At 37.7% G+C, this 19,332-nt stretch overlaps 1 protein-coding gene across 3 annotated transcripts in view; it reads right to left on the reverse strand.

Annotated features, from left to right (window-relative positions):
• The window catches only part of ACBD6 (acyl-CoA binding domain containing 6), a 199,878-nt gene that overhangs the window by 104,378 nt on the left and 76,168 nt on the right, over nt 1-19,332 (reverse strand). For all 3 annotated transcript variants that reach the window (XM_047752107.1, XM_047752109.1, XM_047752108.1), the window contains exon 5: nt 7,700-7,805. In XM_047752107.1, coding sequence (XP_047608063.1) covers nt 7,700-7,805 — 106 coding nt within the window. The remainder of the gene's footprint in view (nt 1-7,699; nt 7,806-19,332) is intronic.

Consider the following 19,332-nt stretch of genomic DNA (forward strand, 5'->3'; position numbering starts at 1 on the left):
AAAATAGTTTCAAATGATGCAATGGACAAGGGCTGAATCTCTAGAATATATAAACAACTTATACAACCCAACAGCAAAAAAGCCAATCAACCAATGGAAAAATGGGCAAAAGACCTGAATAGACTGTTCTCCAAGGAAGATATACAGATGGCCAGCAAACACATGAAAAAATGCTGATTATAAGAGAAATGCAAATCAAAACTACCATGAGATATCACCTCACACCAGTCAGAATGGCCATCATTAATAAATCCACAAATAAAAAGTGCTGGAGGGGTTGTGGGGAAAAGGGAACCCTCCTGCACTGTTGGTGGGAATGTAAACTGGTATAGCCACTATGGAGAACAGTTTGGAGATACCTTAGAAATCTATACATAGAACTTCCATATGACTCTGCAATCCCACTCTTGGGCATATATCCGGACAAAACTCTACTTAAAAGAGACACATGCACCCGCATGTTCATTGCAGCACTATTCACAATAGCCAGGACATGGAAACAACCCAAATGTCCAACAACAGATGATTGGATTAGGAAGATGTGGTATGTATACACAATGGAATACTACTCAGCCATAAAAAAGAATGACATAATGCCATTTGCAGCAACCTGGATGGAACTAGAGAATCTCAAACTGAGTGAAATGAGTCAGAAAGACAAAGACAAATACCATATGATATCACTTCTAACTGGAATCTAATATCCAGCACGAATGAACATCTCCTCAGAAAAGAAAATCATGGACTTGGAGAAGAGACTTGTGGCTGCCCGATGGGAGAGGGAGGGAGTGGGAGGGATCAGGAGCTTGGGCTTATCAGACACAACTTAGAATAGATTTACAAGGAGATCCTGCTGAGTAGCACTAAGAACTATGTCTAGATACTCATATTGTAACAGAACAAAGGGTGGGGGGAAAATGTATACATGTAAGGATAACTTGATCCCCCGCTGTACAGTGGGAAAAAAAATTAATATGTTAAAGAGCTCTAATGGATAAAACAGGCAGCATGCAAGAACAAACAGACAATGTAAGCAGAGAGATGGAAATCCTAACAAAGAATGAAAAAGAAATGCTAGAAAATACATAAAAAAACCCCACTGTAACAGAAATAAAGAATGCCTGTGATGGGCTTATTAGTATACTAGATATGGCAGAGGAAAGACTCTGTGAGCAAGAAGATATATCAATAAAGTCCTTGAAAACTGAAAAGCAAAGAGACAAACACTGTAGAAAACAAATAAACCAAACAAACAAAAAACCAGAATAGAGTATTTAAGGATTGTGGGACACTTACAAAAGGTATAACATATGCATAATGGGGAAACCAGAAGGAGAAGAAACAAAGAAAGAAACAGAAGAAATTCCTGAAACAATGACTGCATTTCCTCAAATGAGTACCAGACAATAAAGCACAGAATTAGGAAGCACAGAGAACACTAAGCAAGATAAATGCCCCACTTTAAAATTATAAAAAATGAAAGAGAAAATTCCTGAAAGAAGCCGGAGGAAAAAAACACGTTCTTATAGAGAAATAAAGATAAAAATTATGTCAGACTTCTCCTCAGAAACCATGCAAACAAGAAGACAGTGAAGCAAGATACTTAAGCTGTTGAAAAAAAAAAGCCCTGCTAACCTTGATTTCTGAGAAATTATCTTTCAAACGGAGAGATAAAGAGAAAAATAAATATTGAGGGAATTTACTGCCAGGAGACATGCCTTGCAAGAAATGTCAAAAGAAGTTCTTCAGAGAGAAGGAAAGTAATGTAGGTCAGAAACTGGACCTACATAAAGAAAGAAAGAGCATCAAAGATGGAATACTGAAAGTACAATGAAACCTTTTATTTTTCTTATTCTTTTTATTGCATCACAGTCATCTCTTTTTTTTTTAATTTTATTGAAGCATAGAGTATTTTTCTTATTCTTAACTTATCTAAGTTTGTTCAAAATTTGCAACAGTGTATTTGATTATAGACACTTATTTATGTATGCATCGGTATATATACACACATAGAAAGTATGCATACATATATGCTTATGTGTGCTTATGTATAAGTGATATGAGTAATAGCAATGATACAAGGGATAAGAGAGGGGAATTAAGATTATCTTGTTTTTATAAGATACTCATATTACCCATGAAATGGCATCAGGTTATTTGAAAATGGACTTAGATTAGTTATAAATGTACAGTACAAACTAGGGCAACCACTATAAAAGGTTTAAAAGTAAAAGCGTAACATGTGCGAAGGAAGGAGAGAAAAAAGAATCTTATTAAATGCTCAATTAAAAACAAAAAACAAAATTTCCTGGTGGCTCAGCAGGTTAAGAATCCAGCATTGCCACTGCTGGAGTTCAGATTGTTGCTGTGGCACAGGTTCGAACCCTGGCCCAGTAAATTCTGAATGCTGTAGACATGCCCAGAAAAAAACAAAACAAAACAAAAAAACCCACAAAAGACAGAAAAAGAGTGGAAGTCAAAAATAGGAATGAAGAATAAGGGAAACACAAAGAAAACAGTAACAAATATGGTAAATGTCAACCCAGCTATATCTGCAATCACTTGTAAGCTGCAATGGCCTATATGTACCAATTAAAAGACAGATTGTTGGATTTCCCATTGTGGCTCAGCAGTAACAAACCCAACTGGCATTCATGAGAACGCAGATTGATCCCTGGCCTCACTCAGTGGGTGAAGGATCTGGAGTTGCTGTGAGCTGTGGTGTAGATCGCAGACTTGGCCCAGATTCCATGTTGCTGTAGCTGAGGTGTAGGCTGGCAGCTACAGCTCCAATTCGACCCCTAGCTTGGGAACTTCCACATGCCACAGGCACAGCCCTAAAACAAACAAACAATTGTCAAAGTGACTCAAAAGCACAATCCAATTATATGTTGTCTATAAGAAACCTACTTTAAATATAAAGAAACTATAAGTAAATGGACAGAGAAAAAAATACCACCCTAATGCCCTAAGAAAGCAGGTGTAGCTATATTAATTTCATTCATAGCCGACTTCAAAGCGAGGAAAGTTATGAAGGATAAAGAAGACATTATGTAATGATAAAGAGGCCAATTCTCCAAGAAGACATAACAATTTTTAATGTGGATATCCCTAACAACAGAGCACCAGTCACGGACAGTAGGAATTCAAGATGGTACAGCCATTTTGGAAGAGATAGTTTGGTGGTTTCTTATAGAACTAAACATCCCTTTTCCATATGATCGAGCAAGTGTACTCCTTGTTATTTACCCAAAGAAGCTGAAAACTTATGTCCACACAAAACCTGTACATGGATGTTTATGGCAGCTTTATTCATAACTGCCAAAACTCAGAAGCAACAAAGAAGTCCTTCAGGAGGCGAATGGATAAATAAACTGTGGTACACATCCAGACAGTGGAATATTGTTCAATGTGAAGATTAAGCCATCAAAAGACATGAAGGAAACTTAAATGCATATTACTAAATGAAAGAAGCCAATATGCAAAGGCTCAATGTATATATGATTTCAACTACATAACATTCTGGAACAGATAAAACTATGGATACAAGAAAAAGTTCAGTGGTTGCCACGGGAGCAGGGGGTATGAATACAAAGAGCACAGGGACTTTTAGGGCAGTTAAAATACTCTAAATGACATTATAACGATAAATATTTCATTATACATTTGTCCAAATACACAGAATGTACACCAAGAGTGAATCCTAAAATAAATCATGGACTTGGCATGATTATGATATATCAATGTAGGTTCATCCTTGAGTAAAAACAATGTACCACTCTGGTGAGGGATATTAATGATGGGGGGAGGCTACACATGTGTGGGGGCAGAGGTCATAAGGGAAATCTCTGTACCTCCCTCTCAACTTTACTGTAAATCCTAAAACTGCTCTGCTCTTAAAAAAAAAAAAAAAAAACCTAAGAAGTTCCCATTGTGGCTAAGTGGGTTATGGACCTGACATTGTCTCTGTGAGGATGTGGGTTTGATCCCTGGCCTGGCTCAGCAGGTTAAAGATCTGGTGTTTCCACAAGCTGTGGCGTAGGCTGCAGAAGCAGCTTGGATCCGGTGTTGCACAGGCCGCAACTGCAGCTCCAATTAGACCTCTAGCCTGGGAACTTCCATATGCTGCAGATGCGGCCATTCAAAAAAAAAATTAGGTCTTTTAAAAAGTGATTAAGTGGCTTCTTCATTTCTTCATTGTATCATCATCCTTCATCCATATTATTCTCTAAGGATAATTAAGACAGCTACTAACATTTATTGGGTACTTGGTATATGTGTGTCAGACACTGTTTAGGTGCTTTATATATATATATATATATATATATATATATATATAAACTCATTTAAAATTCAAAACAATTCTGACACAGGCACTATTATTATTCCCATTTTACACATCAGGAAACTGAGACACAAAATAATATATGTCACAGGTGCGGCCCTAAAAAGCAAATAGTGATAATAATAATAATAATTATGATAATCTTAAGTCATGTCGCTAGGAAGTGAGAGTACTTGCATTTGAACCCAGGTAGTCCAACTCATCACCATTACACTATACTGCTTCTGCTTATTCATTCATTCAATCAATCATTAATTCATAATTCATCAAATCTTTAGTTGAACATGTAGAATATACCAAGAGCTCTGACAGAAATATTTTCAACCAGGAAGATCTCAAAACATTTACCTTTCTCAGGAAGCTACTGGTGGAAATGCTCCACCATATCAGGAAATAAATAAAAGAGAAAGCCATCAAAATAGAGAAATAAACATTTAAAGATGAAGACCTGGGATCCAAAACACAGAATAATCCAGGAGAAAGGAGAAGAGAATTCCTATGGCAGTGGTAAAGTGTAACTCCAGAATGACAGCTATGTGAGAAGCCTAGAGAGCAACCAGTCCAGACCAGAGATGAAGAAAGAGGGTTCCAGAAGAGATATTGCTACAAAAATTTTTTAAAAATTAATGGTATTGATAACTTGATGTACTTGACTACACTGAGACATCTACTGGGCCATTTGAGGGAAGAATTAACAATAGGACCACAGTAGATGAAGAAAAGATAAAAACAAAAAAAGAGGCCATTATTAACCTTAAGAAAAACAAGCTATTGGTGTTCCCGTCGTGGCGCAGTGGTTAAAGAATCCAACTAGGAACCATGAGGTTGTGGGTTCCATCCCCGGCCTTGCTCAGTGGGTCAAGGATCCGGTGTTGCAGTGAGCTGTGGTGTGGGTCGCAGATGCAGCTCAGATCCCGAGTTGCTGTGGCTGTGGCGTAGGCCGGTGGCTACAGCTCGGATTAGACCCCTCGCCTGGGAACCTCCATATGCCTCGGGAGTGGCTCAAGTAAGGGCAAAAAAAAAAAAAAATCAAGCTATTGCACGAATGATATGTCGAGACTATATTCTTCATAATTACATAATTATTTATTCACTTTCTACCCTGGCCTTGCTTCCTTGTAATCAGAGCAGACTTCCTACTACACTGACCTGTAGCTTGGCTTTGTGACTTGTTTTACACAAAGGAATGTGAGTAGATGTGACACACGCCAAATCCTAGGAAAGCTTTAAATGTATTTGCAGGGTTTGGTTCTGTCTGCCTTTACCACCTGCCCCACATAGTGCCTATTCTTTGAGATTGGATCAAAGAAGGAGAAGACATGAAATCAGGATGAACTGAGCTCAAACAAGGCTAGTAAAATCCAGCAGTCTCAACTGATTCAAACCCTTTTGAAATATGAGCAAGAAATAAATGTTGTTACCCACTGCAAAGTGTTTTTTCGCTATAGCAAAAGCTAATACACATAGTCAATACACACTATTTATATGGTCATAACAATAATTATAATATTATAATTGAAAGTTACATTATTAGTTATATTATAATATAAATATGTAATAATAATAAAAACATTGATACAATAGAGATTCAATCAGAAAGCTGAAACTAAAAGCTGTGACATGACTATGTTAAGGAGATGAGGAAGGGGGAAGTTAAGTAAAACAGCTAAATCCTAATATAAAAGAGAAGAAAGTCAACGTTTAGAGTTGGAAAATCAAGAGATGCAAATGCATTATTATTATTATTATTATTATTTGTCTTTTTGCCTTTTCTAGGGCTGCTTCCTGCGGCATATGGAGGTTCCCAGGCTAAGGGTCGAATTGGAGCTGTAGCCACTGGCCTATACCACAGCCACAGCAACACGGGATCCGAGCCGCGTCTGCGACCTACACCACAGCTCACAGCAACGCTGGATCCTTAACCCACTGAGCAAGGCCAAGGATTGAACCCGCAACCTCATGGTTCCTAGTCGGATTTGTTAACCACTGAGCCACGACAGGAACTCTGCAAATGTATTATTTAGAATTATGTAAGTAAACTGCAAAAGAAACAACTAAAAGAAGTTAAAGCTTTTGCCTCAAGAGAGCTAGACTCAAATGTGAGAAGGATGCAGGAGAGGGAAGACTTTTTTGTTATAAAACATATAGTACTACTATTTGATTTGCTTTGAACTACCTACATGAATTCATTTTATAAAAATCTTAACTCTTGAGCACAAAAATATAAAATCACAATAAGATTAAGGGAAGCAATCATGCCTGATTAAAATACAATGCATTCTGATCCTAAAAGGCCAAAAACAAACAAACAAACAAACAAAAAAACCCGAGTTAGAATCAGAAGACCTGGTGATACTGTTTTACAATCTGGCTTCCACTTTTCTCTTACATGGTTCTTGGCTCTGTTTCATTATTTATGGGAGAACATACAGTATCACTGGTCCCCCTTTACTGCAGAATTATAGTCTTACATTTTCAGTACCAGATGTCACTGATAATATATTACAAGAAAGATTTTCCTAAAAATAAGATAACATTAGGAGCCAACCTGTGTAGAGCGCTCTCAGTTAATAGGTTAGTTATTATCTTCTACTAATATGTTATTAACATAACTAATACATTAATGTAACATATAAGTAACATAATTAATACATTAGCTATTATTACTATTATTTATCTACTCCAGACATTAGCTATGATCACTGTATGTCCTCTTCCTAGCAATGGCTACCTTTTGGTCATTTCAGTCATCCTCACTGCACTATTCAAGAATGGGAAAAATGATTAGTAAATTTTACACCTTTTTTTAACAACTATAATTCAGGGACAGTTTAAGCGCAATGTGAACAGTTTTATTGACAAAATAAATAATGTAAGAAGTAATATATTTTACAAAATAATTTAGTATAGGGTCCCATTAAATGGGGGCCTGAACTTAATGACTGGATTTACCAAAATTTTGTCATAGTTTTCTAGAAATACAGTTACTGCATAAAGGACAATATACCTGTTCGAGGTGCACTGTCAGAGAGCACTAAAGCTACTTATAAATATTTTTATACTTCCAATAGATTTCACATATTATGTTAATAATTTCTCCCTTTAACATGAACAAATATAAGTTATTTTCTTGCTGCAAGTTTCAACTAGCAACTTCTACAATGGACAGCAGTATGACCAATATAGACCCAGAAAGTATCTTAACTGGGTGACACCATCTCATTTAGACAGTTTAATATACTTTTAACCATACTACAGTTTGCGTTGCAGTTCACAGGCCTGCCATGTAGAAAAAAAGCACTGGGCAGAACAACAAAGTGTAAGAAAATAATTAACAGGGCATGTTTTTCATACCTCTTCATCTTTCATATTCACATCCACATTTTTCGATTTGATGACTTTGGTTATATGGTCAATGTTGTTTTCCCTGCAGTAATCAAATATGTTTTTGTCTTCTTCCCTAATTAGAGTAAAAAACAAAGTGTTTGTCTTACTAGGTAATACATAAAAGTCACATATTTTTAATAAAATCTGTTTGCTGCAGACAAACATTAGTGGAATCTGTTCTTAGAAAGACTTTCACATGAACAATAATGGATCTTCAGTAAGACATGATACATCCAATCTCTAAAAAGACTAAAGCTCTTAGCAGCTATAATTATAGAGAAAAGCTTCATTTGCTGTAATAAGTTACACTAGAACTTCAATAGTGTAAATAGTGTAATAAGTTACACTAGAACATGAATATAAATCTTGAGTAGATTTTCTCAGTGCTCTTTTTCTCCACAGTTGTTTTTTTTTTTTTTTTTTTTTTTTTTTTTTTGCTTTTTAGGGCCACATCCATGGCATATGGAGGTTCCCAGGCTAGGGGTTGAATTAGAGCTACAGCTGCCGGCCTATGCCACAACCACAGCAACATCAGATCCGAGCTGCGTCTGCAACCTACACCACAGCTCACGGCAATGCCGGATCCTTAACCCACTGAGCAAGGCCAGGGATCGAACCCACAACCTCACGGTTCCTAGACGGATTCGTTTCCGCACCATGACAGGATCTCCTTTCCCCAGTTTTTTACACACTGATAGACACATATGTTCCCTGACTCAGAATTTTCAATTGTAGCACTGCAGTGAGGTTATTTACGATTGCCTGAACAGAGGTAGCAAAAGATCAGAAGACAGCTTACCACCTCTCTAAAAGAATAACAAAATAAGCTGATTGCTATCCAAATTTTAAAAAAAGAAAAAAATATACATACACACACACCCCAAAGTAATTTTCTTAAGGAAAAGATAATGAGAGCATCACAAAATTCAGAAATCCTTCATGAGATAATAAAAACAGACAGGGGGAGTTCCCGTCGTGGCGCAGTGGTTAACGAATCCGACTAGGAACCATGAGGTTGCGGGTTCGGTCCCTGCCCTTGCTCAGTGGGTTAACGATCCGGCGTTGCCGTGAGCTGTGGTGTAGGTTGCAGACGCGGCTCGGATCCCGCGTTGCTGTGGCTCTGGCGTAGGCCAGTGGCTACAGCTCCGATTCAACCCCTAGCCTGGGAACCTCCATATGCCGCGGGAGCGGCCCAAGAAATAGCAACAACAACAACAACAAAAAAGACAAAAACAAAACAAAACAAAACAAAAAAACAGACGGGGAACAAAAACTAGGAGGCATACTATATACCCCACACCTACTCTAAGTATATCAATGTATTAATTCACTTACTCTTATTCCAACAGATTCACTTCACAGATTAAAGAAATAGGTAAGGAGAGGTTAGATGACCTTTCAAATGGCAACACATTTATTCAAGGTAGAACAAGAGCTAGAACTCACTCAGATCAAGTGATTTTGTATATAGTCCATTTTTCTATCATATCAAGCTACATCTCAACTAGGAAGCTGTAACCTATTCCAGAATCTAAAGGAAAAGATGAGGTCGATGAATTCTTTAAAACAGGTTTCAGAATTATCTGTGCAAATGTATAATGCATTTTTCTCAGTGCGTTGGGGAGGAAGATTGGGAGGAAGATCAATGAGGTTCTCAAGGGGGAGTTCCCATCGTGGCTCAGTAGTTAATGAATCCGACTAGGAACCATGAGGTTGTGGGTTCGATCCCTGGCCTTGCTCAGTGGGTTAAGGATCTGCCGTTGTCGTGAACTGTGGTGTAGACTGTGACCTGGCTCAGATCCCGCGTTGCTGTTGCTCTGGCATAGGCCGGTGGCTACAGCTCGGATTAGACCCCTCGCCTAGGAACCTCCATATGCCATAGGAGCAGCTCTAGAAAAGGCAAAAAAATGAGGTTCTCAAAAGGATCAGTTTTTAAAATTTGCAATATTAACAATGAAAATGTTCTATATGTAGACACATTTTTCTAAACAAGCATAAAAAAATGCAATTTGAGTTCCAAAAATTATAACCAGTATGTTTTATAACCTGTAAGGCCATAGCTTCCACTCATTAGAAATCAAAGCATTTGGCCATAGGAGTCCTTCTAACTTAAAAGCCAATACTTTATATCCTATAAAAAGTTATTTCCTGGAGTTCCCGTCATGGCTCAGTGGTTAACAAATCTGACTAGGTACCATGAGGTTGTGGGTTCGATCCCTGGCCTTGCTCAGTGGGTTAAGGATCCAGTGTTGCCATGAGCTGTGGTGTAGGTTGCAGATGCGGCTCAGATCCCGTGTTGCTGTGGCTGTGGTGTAGGCCAGTGGCTACAGCTCTGATGCGACCCTTAGCCTGGGAACTTCCATATGCCCCGGGAGCAGCCCAAGAAATGGTAAAACAAACAAACAAACAAACAAAAAGTTATTTCCTGTCAGAGGTAATTAACTTAAAACACATTACTCTGGCATTAACCATCTAAGTTTTCCTTATGCATCTGATGTATTTAATTGAGCACCTACTACATGCAAGACACTGGACAAGATTCTGTTGATAACAGATAACAGGGATAAGCAAGAAACTTTGCATTCAATGCATGTTAAGTAAGGCTGAGATGATAAAAATTTATATACCATTAACATAAGGTAGAATTGGATCTTTGAAAAGGCCCATCAGAATACAGAGGAGAAACAGCCTGCTTCAAGCTGGAGAAAATGAGGTAGGTTTCCAGGAAAAAGTTTAAAAAAAAGTCTTAAAAAAATACATGGTCTCTTAAAAATGCTCATTTGCAAAGGAGAAAATGCTTTTCCAAATCACTTACTCTGAAAGAAAACAGAGAAGTCTGAGGCCAAAACCCCAGAAAGGAGAAGTCTGATTTTGGCTGCATGTAATACTACTTTAGCTATACTTAAATATCATTTTAAAAAACCCCACTTTCTATGAAAAAGTGCATTTAGCATTCAGACTTGGGAATAAGAGGGACCTATTCTCCTTCAATACAGCAACTTTGATTGTGAGAGGAAGTACTGTGTCATTTTAAGTCATAATAAAAAATACACTACTCACCGACTGTTGTGAATTTGAAAATAAGGGGGAGTTGGTGGTGGGGCACAGAGAGCAAAGTATGGAAGCACCTTGCGATGTAGGTTACCCACACCCAGAAATATTTAAGGGTTATTCAAAGATGAGAGGACCTTCCTTAATCCCAAATGTGCCTGTACATCTATGCCATAAGCAGTAAAAGAGTAAATGTAGTAAAAACATTTAAAATGCTATATCGCATACTATATTTTCAGTATGTTTCTTATATGTATCATTTATATCAATTATTTTGCTTTGGTATGCACATTTTTTGGAGGTTGGGCATTTAAAAAAAATATTTTTGTGCCATGTTCCTTGCCTTTTTATTTTGTCTTTTTAAGGCCACACTTGTGGCTTATGGAAGTTCCCACACTGTAGCTGCTGGCCTACACCACAGCCACAGCCACAGCCACGCCAGCTCCAAGCTGTGTCTGCGACCTACACCACAGCTCACAGCAACACCAGATCCTTACCCTACTCAGCTGGGCCAGGGATCGAACTCACATCCTCATGGATACTATTTGGTTTCATTGCCCCTGAGCCACAATGGGAACTCCAGGGACATTTTTTCACCCGAATACCTTCTTACCAACTGTAGTTTATCATCGCTAAGTATGCTAGGCACATACAGTTACTTCTAAAATACTTCAGAGGGTGGAATACACACTGTAAATTAATATCAAGTGGAAAACTAATAAAAATCATCATAAATGTGCTACAAAGCTGAGTGACTAACTCACATTCAGGAGAGGGAGGAAGAAAGATAACTGGGTAAAAAAAAAAAGTAGGAGTTACCACTGTGGCACAACAACATCAGTGGCATCTTGGGAGTGTTGGGACGAGGTTCAATCCCCGGCCTGGCACAGTGGGTTCAGGATCTGGCATTGCCAGAGCTGTGACTAAGATCAGAGCTGCAGCTCGGCTCTGATCCCAGGCCTGTGAACTCCATGTGCTGCAGGGAGGCCAAAAAGAAATCAAAAATAAATAATGAAGAAGAAGAGCCTAGAAGGGTACTAAAAAAAAAAAAAAAATGGAGTTGATACTCTTGGGCTTAGTTGTTAAATATAATTATCTACCCACTTCAAGTTTGTAATCTTACTTTCCAGCAACCAAGCTGTCTTTATACAATGTCACCACCTAGCGGCCAAAATTGGGAAACATTCGGAGCAACACCTTTGTGTATCTCCTTTCTTGCCAAGATCACACACAATATTCAAATCAAAAATTTTCCCTCTACATTTTCCAGTTAATACAGTCTTCCACAGACAATTTTTTCTCTAATAATCCACAATTCAATGAAACGTGTGCAAACAAAATCAACTATTACCAAATAAAGTAGAACCTTAATAAATGTTATTGCCCTCCTACATCTCTCACTTTAGATTGCCTTCTCTCATGATTTTTTACCCAGTTATCTTTCTCCCTCCCTCTGCTGAATGTGAGTGATAAAATTATTTCCATTTTCTATAGGTGAGTATGAATTATTTTCAGGATGTCACCCTCAAGAATATCCTACATTATCCCTAGCACAAGAGACTCCAAATTTTCAAAAATTGACAGAAAATAAATACATATGAATCAAAAAAAAAAAAAAACCCACTGGATTTCTCCGAAATTCTTTTGAAATAAAAGGGCAAACACTTGTGGAAGAGAGGGGATGGTGTTTAAGTATGACTGTCTTTCACCAATCAGAGGAAAAAGAGATTCTTGCCTGCTCCTAAAAATGCTATCTGCACCACCTTCTACCAAGATTGCATTCTTCTATCAAAAAAATACTGCAGATAGTTAGGTTTCATGGCAAGCCATCTAAATTCCATTTAATTACTTTCATCCACCTCACAGAATTAAAAAACATTTATGGGACTATCTCAGAAATCCAACTACTTGATAAGACACATTCAGTAAACAACTCATACATTATCTACCAACTGGCAATCAGATATAAAAACAGTATTCCAATAAATAGACAAGGAAAAATTATTTAGTGAATGAATGAAACACAAAGGAGAGTAAGTTAATACCAACAGAAATATAAACAAATGCCACTAGTTCTTCAGATCAAAGAATGTATACCTGTGGGCTCCCTTCCTTTAAAGGAATATGCAGGTATGGAAAGTTTTAAGAGAATCCATACCAGCCTAATTTCTAAATAAACACATTCCTTCCTAAACTCATCTACCTGAAAAGCTTTTTGTGTAGGTAAATATTTCATCACCACTGCCCTTTTCGACATTTCCCCTGCTCACCTATTCCCCTAGTTCATAAAAGAAAAGCATACACCTCTCTTCCTCCAAAGGTGCTCTTCTAGGAGGTATAACCAAAAGACTAAGATTTGGCAAATGACTATTAATTAAACCTGTCACTCTTTGCTTCAAAGTACTGTTTAACTAACATACAGCTAACCCTTGAACAACACAGGGGTTGGGGTGCCAACCCCCTCCACTGTCGAATATCTGCCTATAACTTGAAGTCAGCCCACTGCATCTGAGGTTCCACATCCAAAGATGCAACCAACTGCAGACTGTGTCATGCTGTAGCACATATGTCGTGAAAAAAATCCACAAACAAGTGAACCTGCACAGTTTCAACACACATTGTTCCAGGGTCCACTGTGCCAGGAAAGTTTTGGAAAAAAATTAATCCCAGGCGGTACTTCCTCAAAATAAAAAATTTCCCATGGTACCAAATAAAGGGACACTTTTGGTGAAAAACTGGTGTTAGGAAGCCTCCTAAGCTTAGAGGATGGAAGAGGTGAAATAAACAAAACAAAAAAGACTTGGTACTGAACTCTGTCTCATTCTAACTAAAAAAAATTCATCTGTTAAATAAATTATTTTAAAAAGCCTCATCCATCTCAGTAAGAAACATTCCCAATAAAATTTTACTTATGTTTAATAATTATTTAACAAAATATATAATGAATATTGACCAACTGTATAGAAATAATAGTTATAGTAATTCAAATGAGAAAATTTTAATGCTTAAAGCTTCTATATCGTAGAAAATTAACATTTGAACAATTCCAACTTATATATGTTTCTGTTGCAGAGAACTGATAGTGTGCTAAGACTACACCAAAATATATTGCTTTAAAATAAAACTGGGTGAGAAAAGTAGAATAAAAGAAGAAAAAGAAATGATGTCTAATTTCTAACTACTAACAACCTTATTCACATATTTTTAAATCAAGATCAGAATTTTATTTAATTAAACTTTCTATTTCAAGACAACTGAAGAATCACATACAGTTTTGTAAGAAATAATACAGACATCTGGTACTATTTTCCCTGTTTCCCACAACAGTAACATGTTCATATATTTTTAAAAATGGATTATCATAACATTCAGACTCCATTGGATACACCTAAGACAGCAGTCTATCTTAAAATTCCATTATTTATAAAATGACAGAAATTACATCCTTCGCAATTATTTAAACTGTTAAATAAAAATTTTAGATGCTATCTTAAAAATATAAAAGGGAACATAATCTTCCAAATCTCTCATAGGAACTATATCGGCAAAGGTTTTTAAAATATCACTGCTCTAATCCAATATTCTATAAAGTAGAGGCCCTGAGCCAGGAATGGGCCACTCAACCAAGGGTGATCAAAGAAGGCTTACAGAAGAACAGACATGACAACCTCTCCTTAAAGGATAAACTGACCACCGAGCTCAGTTACTGAAGCATTCTGAAGCACAGAAAGACAAGGAAAAGCATCTACAAAATAAGTGAGGTATTCGGAGGAACTGCAAGCTACTAGTTATAGCAGGATGTTAGGAGATCAGGTTAAAGAGATAAGCTGGATAACAGATCACAAAGACCCTCCTTGGACACTGCGTATAATGTAAATAACACATTTTAAGTAAAAAAGAGTCATCTAACTGCCAAAATTTGGAGTAGGCGGGGGGGAGGGTGAAATTACCCTCTTAAAGCTCAACAAACTAAATAAGGGCTACTAATGAGAGGAGAAAAGAATGTTTCCTAGTTAAACTTGATTCAGACACTAACCTTACTTAAAAACATCCAAAAAAAACCAAAAACAAAACAATGAGACAACTATCATCAGTAGGAGGTTAAGGTTAGCAATAACCACAGCGGGGAAGAAAAAGTCAGTGCAGCCAATTTTGAACACTGCCCAAAAGAAACAGCTAATTGACGGCAAAAAGGCATTCTAAAATATTTCTCTGCTGGGAGACAGGTTGTGCAAAGGGCATGATTAGGACTTCGGCTAAGGCAAATCTAAAAATGATTCCCAGAGTTCCCACTGTGGTGCAGTGGGTTAAGAATCTGACCGTAGCAACTCCAGTCACTCCAGTTTGTGGGTTCGAACCTCAGAGGTGTGGAGGCACGGGGCTGTGGGTTAAAGGATCTGGCGTTGCCACAGCTGTGGTGTACGTTGCAGCTGCGGCTCAGATTCACTCCCTGGCTCAGGAACTTGCATGTGCTGTGGGTGTGGCCATTAAAAAAATAATAATAAAACCTCTTCCCCTTCTCTTGCTCTAACATTTACAAATGGTCACCTATTAATTTTTCTTTCTAGGTTCCTCAGTACTCAAACTGAGGGTACACAGCATTTGAACTGCTATAAAGATATACGCTGAAGGAGTTCCCGTCATGGCACAGTGGTTAAAGAATCCGACTAGGAACCATGAGGTTGCAGGTTCGATCCCTGGCCTCACTCAGTGGGTTAAGGATCTGGTGTTGCCATGAGCTGTGGTGTAGGTCACAGATGTGGCTCGGATCCTGCGTTGCTGTGACTTTGGTGTAGGCCGGCAGCTACAGCTCCGATTAGACCCCTAGCCTAGCAACCTCCATATGCCGCAGGAGCAGCCCTCAAAAAGGCAAAAAGACAAAAAAAGAAAGAAAGAAGAAAAAAAAAAAAGATACGCGCTGGTAAGTAAATAAGCCATTTCGTTTACACCTCAGTTTCAGATAAATTTTATTACTGTTAATTTGTCTCTGAGGGTCTGGTCATCTCTGTGTCATTTATGTAGATCTCTGAGATTGAAGAATGGACCCTGACCTATGGCCAATTCACCAAAAAGCCACCCTGTGAAGCTCCTTAGCCAGTTTTTCCAAGATGAACGCCTGCACATGTTTCATAAAATTGAGCAGTTCTGCTAATGAATACTACTTCTTGGTAGGAATTTAAGTTCCTAATTGATTTACTGGATATATGACCAGGAGTTGCCAATTTGAAAGGTAAAGGATTACTATTCTGTCCAAATATAAGTTAGAAAATAATGATGTCATCTCATTGATCTCATTTGACTATGATTTCCAACATTCTATCACTTATGCCAAACACAAAATTCTTTTTTATGTAGCCTTTATATAGAGTTGGCTCTTGAGCAATGCAGACTTGAACTCTGAGGGTCCACTTATACATGGATATTTTTCAGTAGTAAATACTCCAGTATTAAACAGTCTATAGTTGGTTGAATGTATGGATGCAGAGGAATCTTGGCTATGGAGGGCTAACTATAAATAATACTTGATTTAACCTCTGCCTTGTTCACAGAGCAACTGCATAGATACATAGAGACTTTATACATCTATCGATAATCATTATATAATTGTTTTTCTTTCTTTCTCTTTAGGGCTGCACCTGCAGCATGTGGAAGTTCCCAGGCTAGGGGTCGAAATGGAGCCATAGCTGCTAGCCTAGGCCACAGCCACGGCAGCACCAGATCTGAGCCAAATCTGTGACCTAAAGATGTGGATCCTTTAACCCACTGCGCCAGGCAAGACACTGAACTCTGCAGTGATCTGAGCCACCCCAGTCAGGTTCTTAACTCAGTGTGCCACAGCAGGAACTCCATTATATAACTTTCTTTTTTTTTTTTTTTAACAGCCACACCTCCAGCACATGGAAGTTCCCGGGCTAGGAGCCAGGCCTATGTCACAGCCACAGCAACACCAGAGCAGAGCTGCATCTGTCACCTATGCTGCACCTTGATGCAATGCTGGATCCTTAATCCACTGAGCCATCTCAGGGATTGAACCCACATCCTCACAGAGACAATGCAGGGTCCTTAACCTGCTGAGACACAATGGGAACTCCCCCATTCTATAATTTTTGATATAAATATAAACCATCAATATTTTAGAAGTTGAGATGAAAGGCCTACATAAAAAAATACATCTATATATTTTTTTCCCTTTCTTGGCAACCCAGAAGTTGGAGTTCCTGGGCCAGGGATCAGATCCAAGCTGCAGTTGTAACCTATGCTACAGTTGCAGCAACACTGGATCCTTTAACCCACTGTGCCAGGGTTGGGGATTGAACCTGTGTCCTGGCGCCGCAAGGCTGCTGAGGCTGCTGATCCTGTTGTGCCACAGTGGGAACTTATGCATTTTTTAAAAAAGCATGTTTAGTTCACAAATATAAAAAAAAATTCTGGCATATCTTAATTTTACTCACAGGTACTTTTTTCTCTGAAGGAACCTACTTTTACTCAAAGGTTTTTTTAAGTGGAGCTGGTGTAAGGCTTATGTGGGAGGAGGAAAACAGGTAAAGTCCACTCCTATATTAAGGATTAAATAGTCATAGTTGTCATATTTAGCACATTAAAAGTCTCTACTTTTTTTTTTTGTCTTTTTGCCTTTTCTAGGGTGGGTCCTATGGCACATGGAGGTTCCCAGGCTAGGGGTCTAATCGGAGCTGTAGCTGCCGGCCTACGCCACAGCCGCAGCAAGGCCAGATCTGGGCCACATCTATGACCCACACCACAGCTCAGGGCAACGCCGGATCCTTAACCCACGGAGCGAGGCCAGGGATCAAACCCACAACCTCATGGTTCCTAGTCGGATTCGTTAACCACTGCACCATGATGGGAACTCCAAAAGTCTCTACTTTTAATTAATGTCTAATTAAAATTTTAGATGTTACTATCACCTTCTAAAACACTGTTTGAGTCTCAATCTTATTACAGACCATAAATGGGAGTCTAAACCATGATCCTTAAGTAAAATTTCATGAATAGCATCTCCTTTCTGAAACACTTCAATCCTAAGCCCTCAAAGAGGTAAAACACTTCTTGAGTAGCAGCCATGCTCAAGAAGCCTTAGCAATGAGATCAAAGCACTTTAAGTGCTTTTTATGCTGTTTGTTGTGTTCTTGGAACAATTCTTGAAATCCCAGGTGCCAGATAAACACCTAGAAATTGTTTATGAAGTTGGTGTTATTTCATTGATTCTATCACACATTTTTTCATATTTTAACATCTCTGATGGATCTTATGATCTTTAGCATCTTACAATTAATTAGTGACTTTTTTCCTTAATGGTATTTAAATAATGGTGTTTTAAAACCAATGGTGTTTTAGTCAATAAAGTAATAAGTAGGTTCCGAATACCTGGTGCCAAATGGACAAGAGAATGAGTGAAAGAATTCACATACACTGAATCACAATCCTCCCACGCAGAGTGTTACTATATCAGCATTTGGTTCCATGCAGTTATAGGAAATAGCTAGTTAGTTTACCCCTTCCTATTATGTAGTAATGACAACATCTTTCACAAAATAATAACTACTTTCAAACTGGGTTATATACCCAGTGTATTTAATTCTAGGATCAGAAAATTCTTAAAGGCCTCAAATAAAAACCTATTTATTATCTTATTTATATTGATGAGGTTCTCTTCAAATGAAACCACTTACGTTTTAACATATATTTCTCACATTTTTTTCAGCATGCAATGACGAAGGAAAAATCAATGCCCCAGGTACTTCTCGAAGATAACTTGTTATACTGGAAAAGTTACTTAGCCATAATTTATAAAAACACTAGTTACTAAAAATGCATTTTCACCTGTTAAAACCTGCTTAACTCTAAAAAAGTTGATTGAAAATTTCTGATACTTTAAATGTCCGTAAGAAAAAATGTAGTTCAGTTCTGATCAATCACTCTAAAACTAGTGCCCACTTCAGAAAAATCTATAGACTTCCTTGGCTACAGAGATGAGTTACATTCTCAACCATTAAGGTAAGTCTAAAATCAATAAAAACAATTAATCCAAGGGAAACATCATCATCAGTATATTGATAAATGAAAGACTACAGTCTCTAATTTCACCAGTGAAGTACATTTTTAAAAACACTAAATGGAAAAGAAATTTAATTTAAAAATGTAAACTGAAGATACTATATTAATATAATAACAACTATCAAATTCAATTTCAGTAATCGGAGATTATTGAATGATTCCTTAAACATCTCAGAAGCAGTAGAGCAATTATGAGCAGAGTTACTAATTATGTGACCTTGGGGAAGTAAACTAATCTCTTTGAATCTCAGTTTCCTCATCTGCAAAACAGGATATTAATAATACCAACATCTCCTAGGATCATTCTGAAGATTAAGTGGAATAATATATATAGATAAATGAATAAATACATATACATATATTTGTAACACATGCAGTATGGTTACCAGCATACAGTAAGTGGTTAATATATGTTAGCTGACATTATTATTATCTTAAGGTTCTAGCATATGCTGTAAGCAGGGGTCATTTTT

The sequence above is a fragment of the Phacochoerus africanus genome, chromosome 11 (assembly GCF_016906955.1).
Source record: "Phacochoerus africanus isolate WHEZ1 chromosome 11, ROS_Pafr_v1, whole genome shotgun sequence".
Lineage (NCBI taxonomy): Eukaryota > Metazoa > Chordata > Mammalia > Artiodactyla > Suidae > Phacochoerus > Phacochoerus africanus.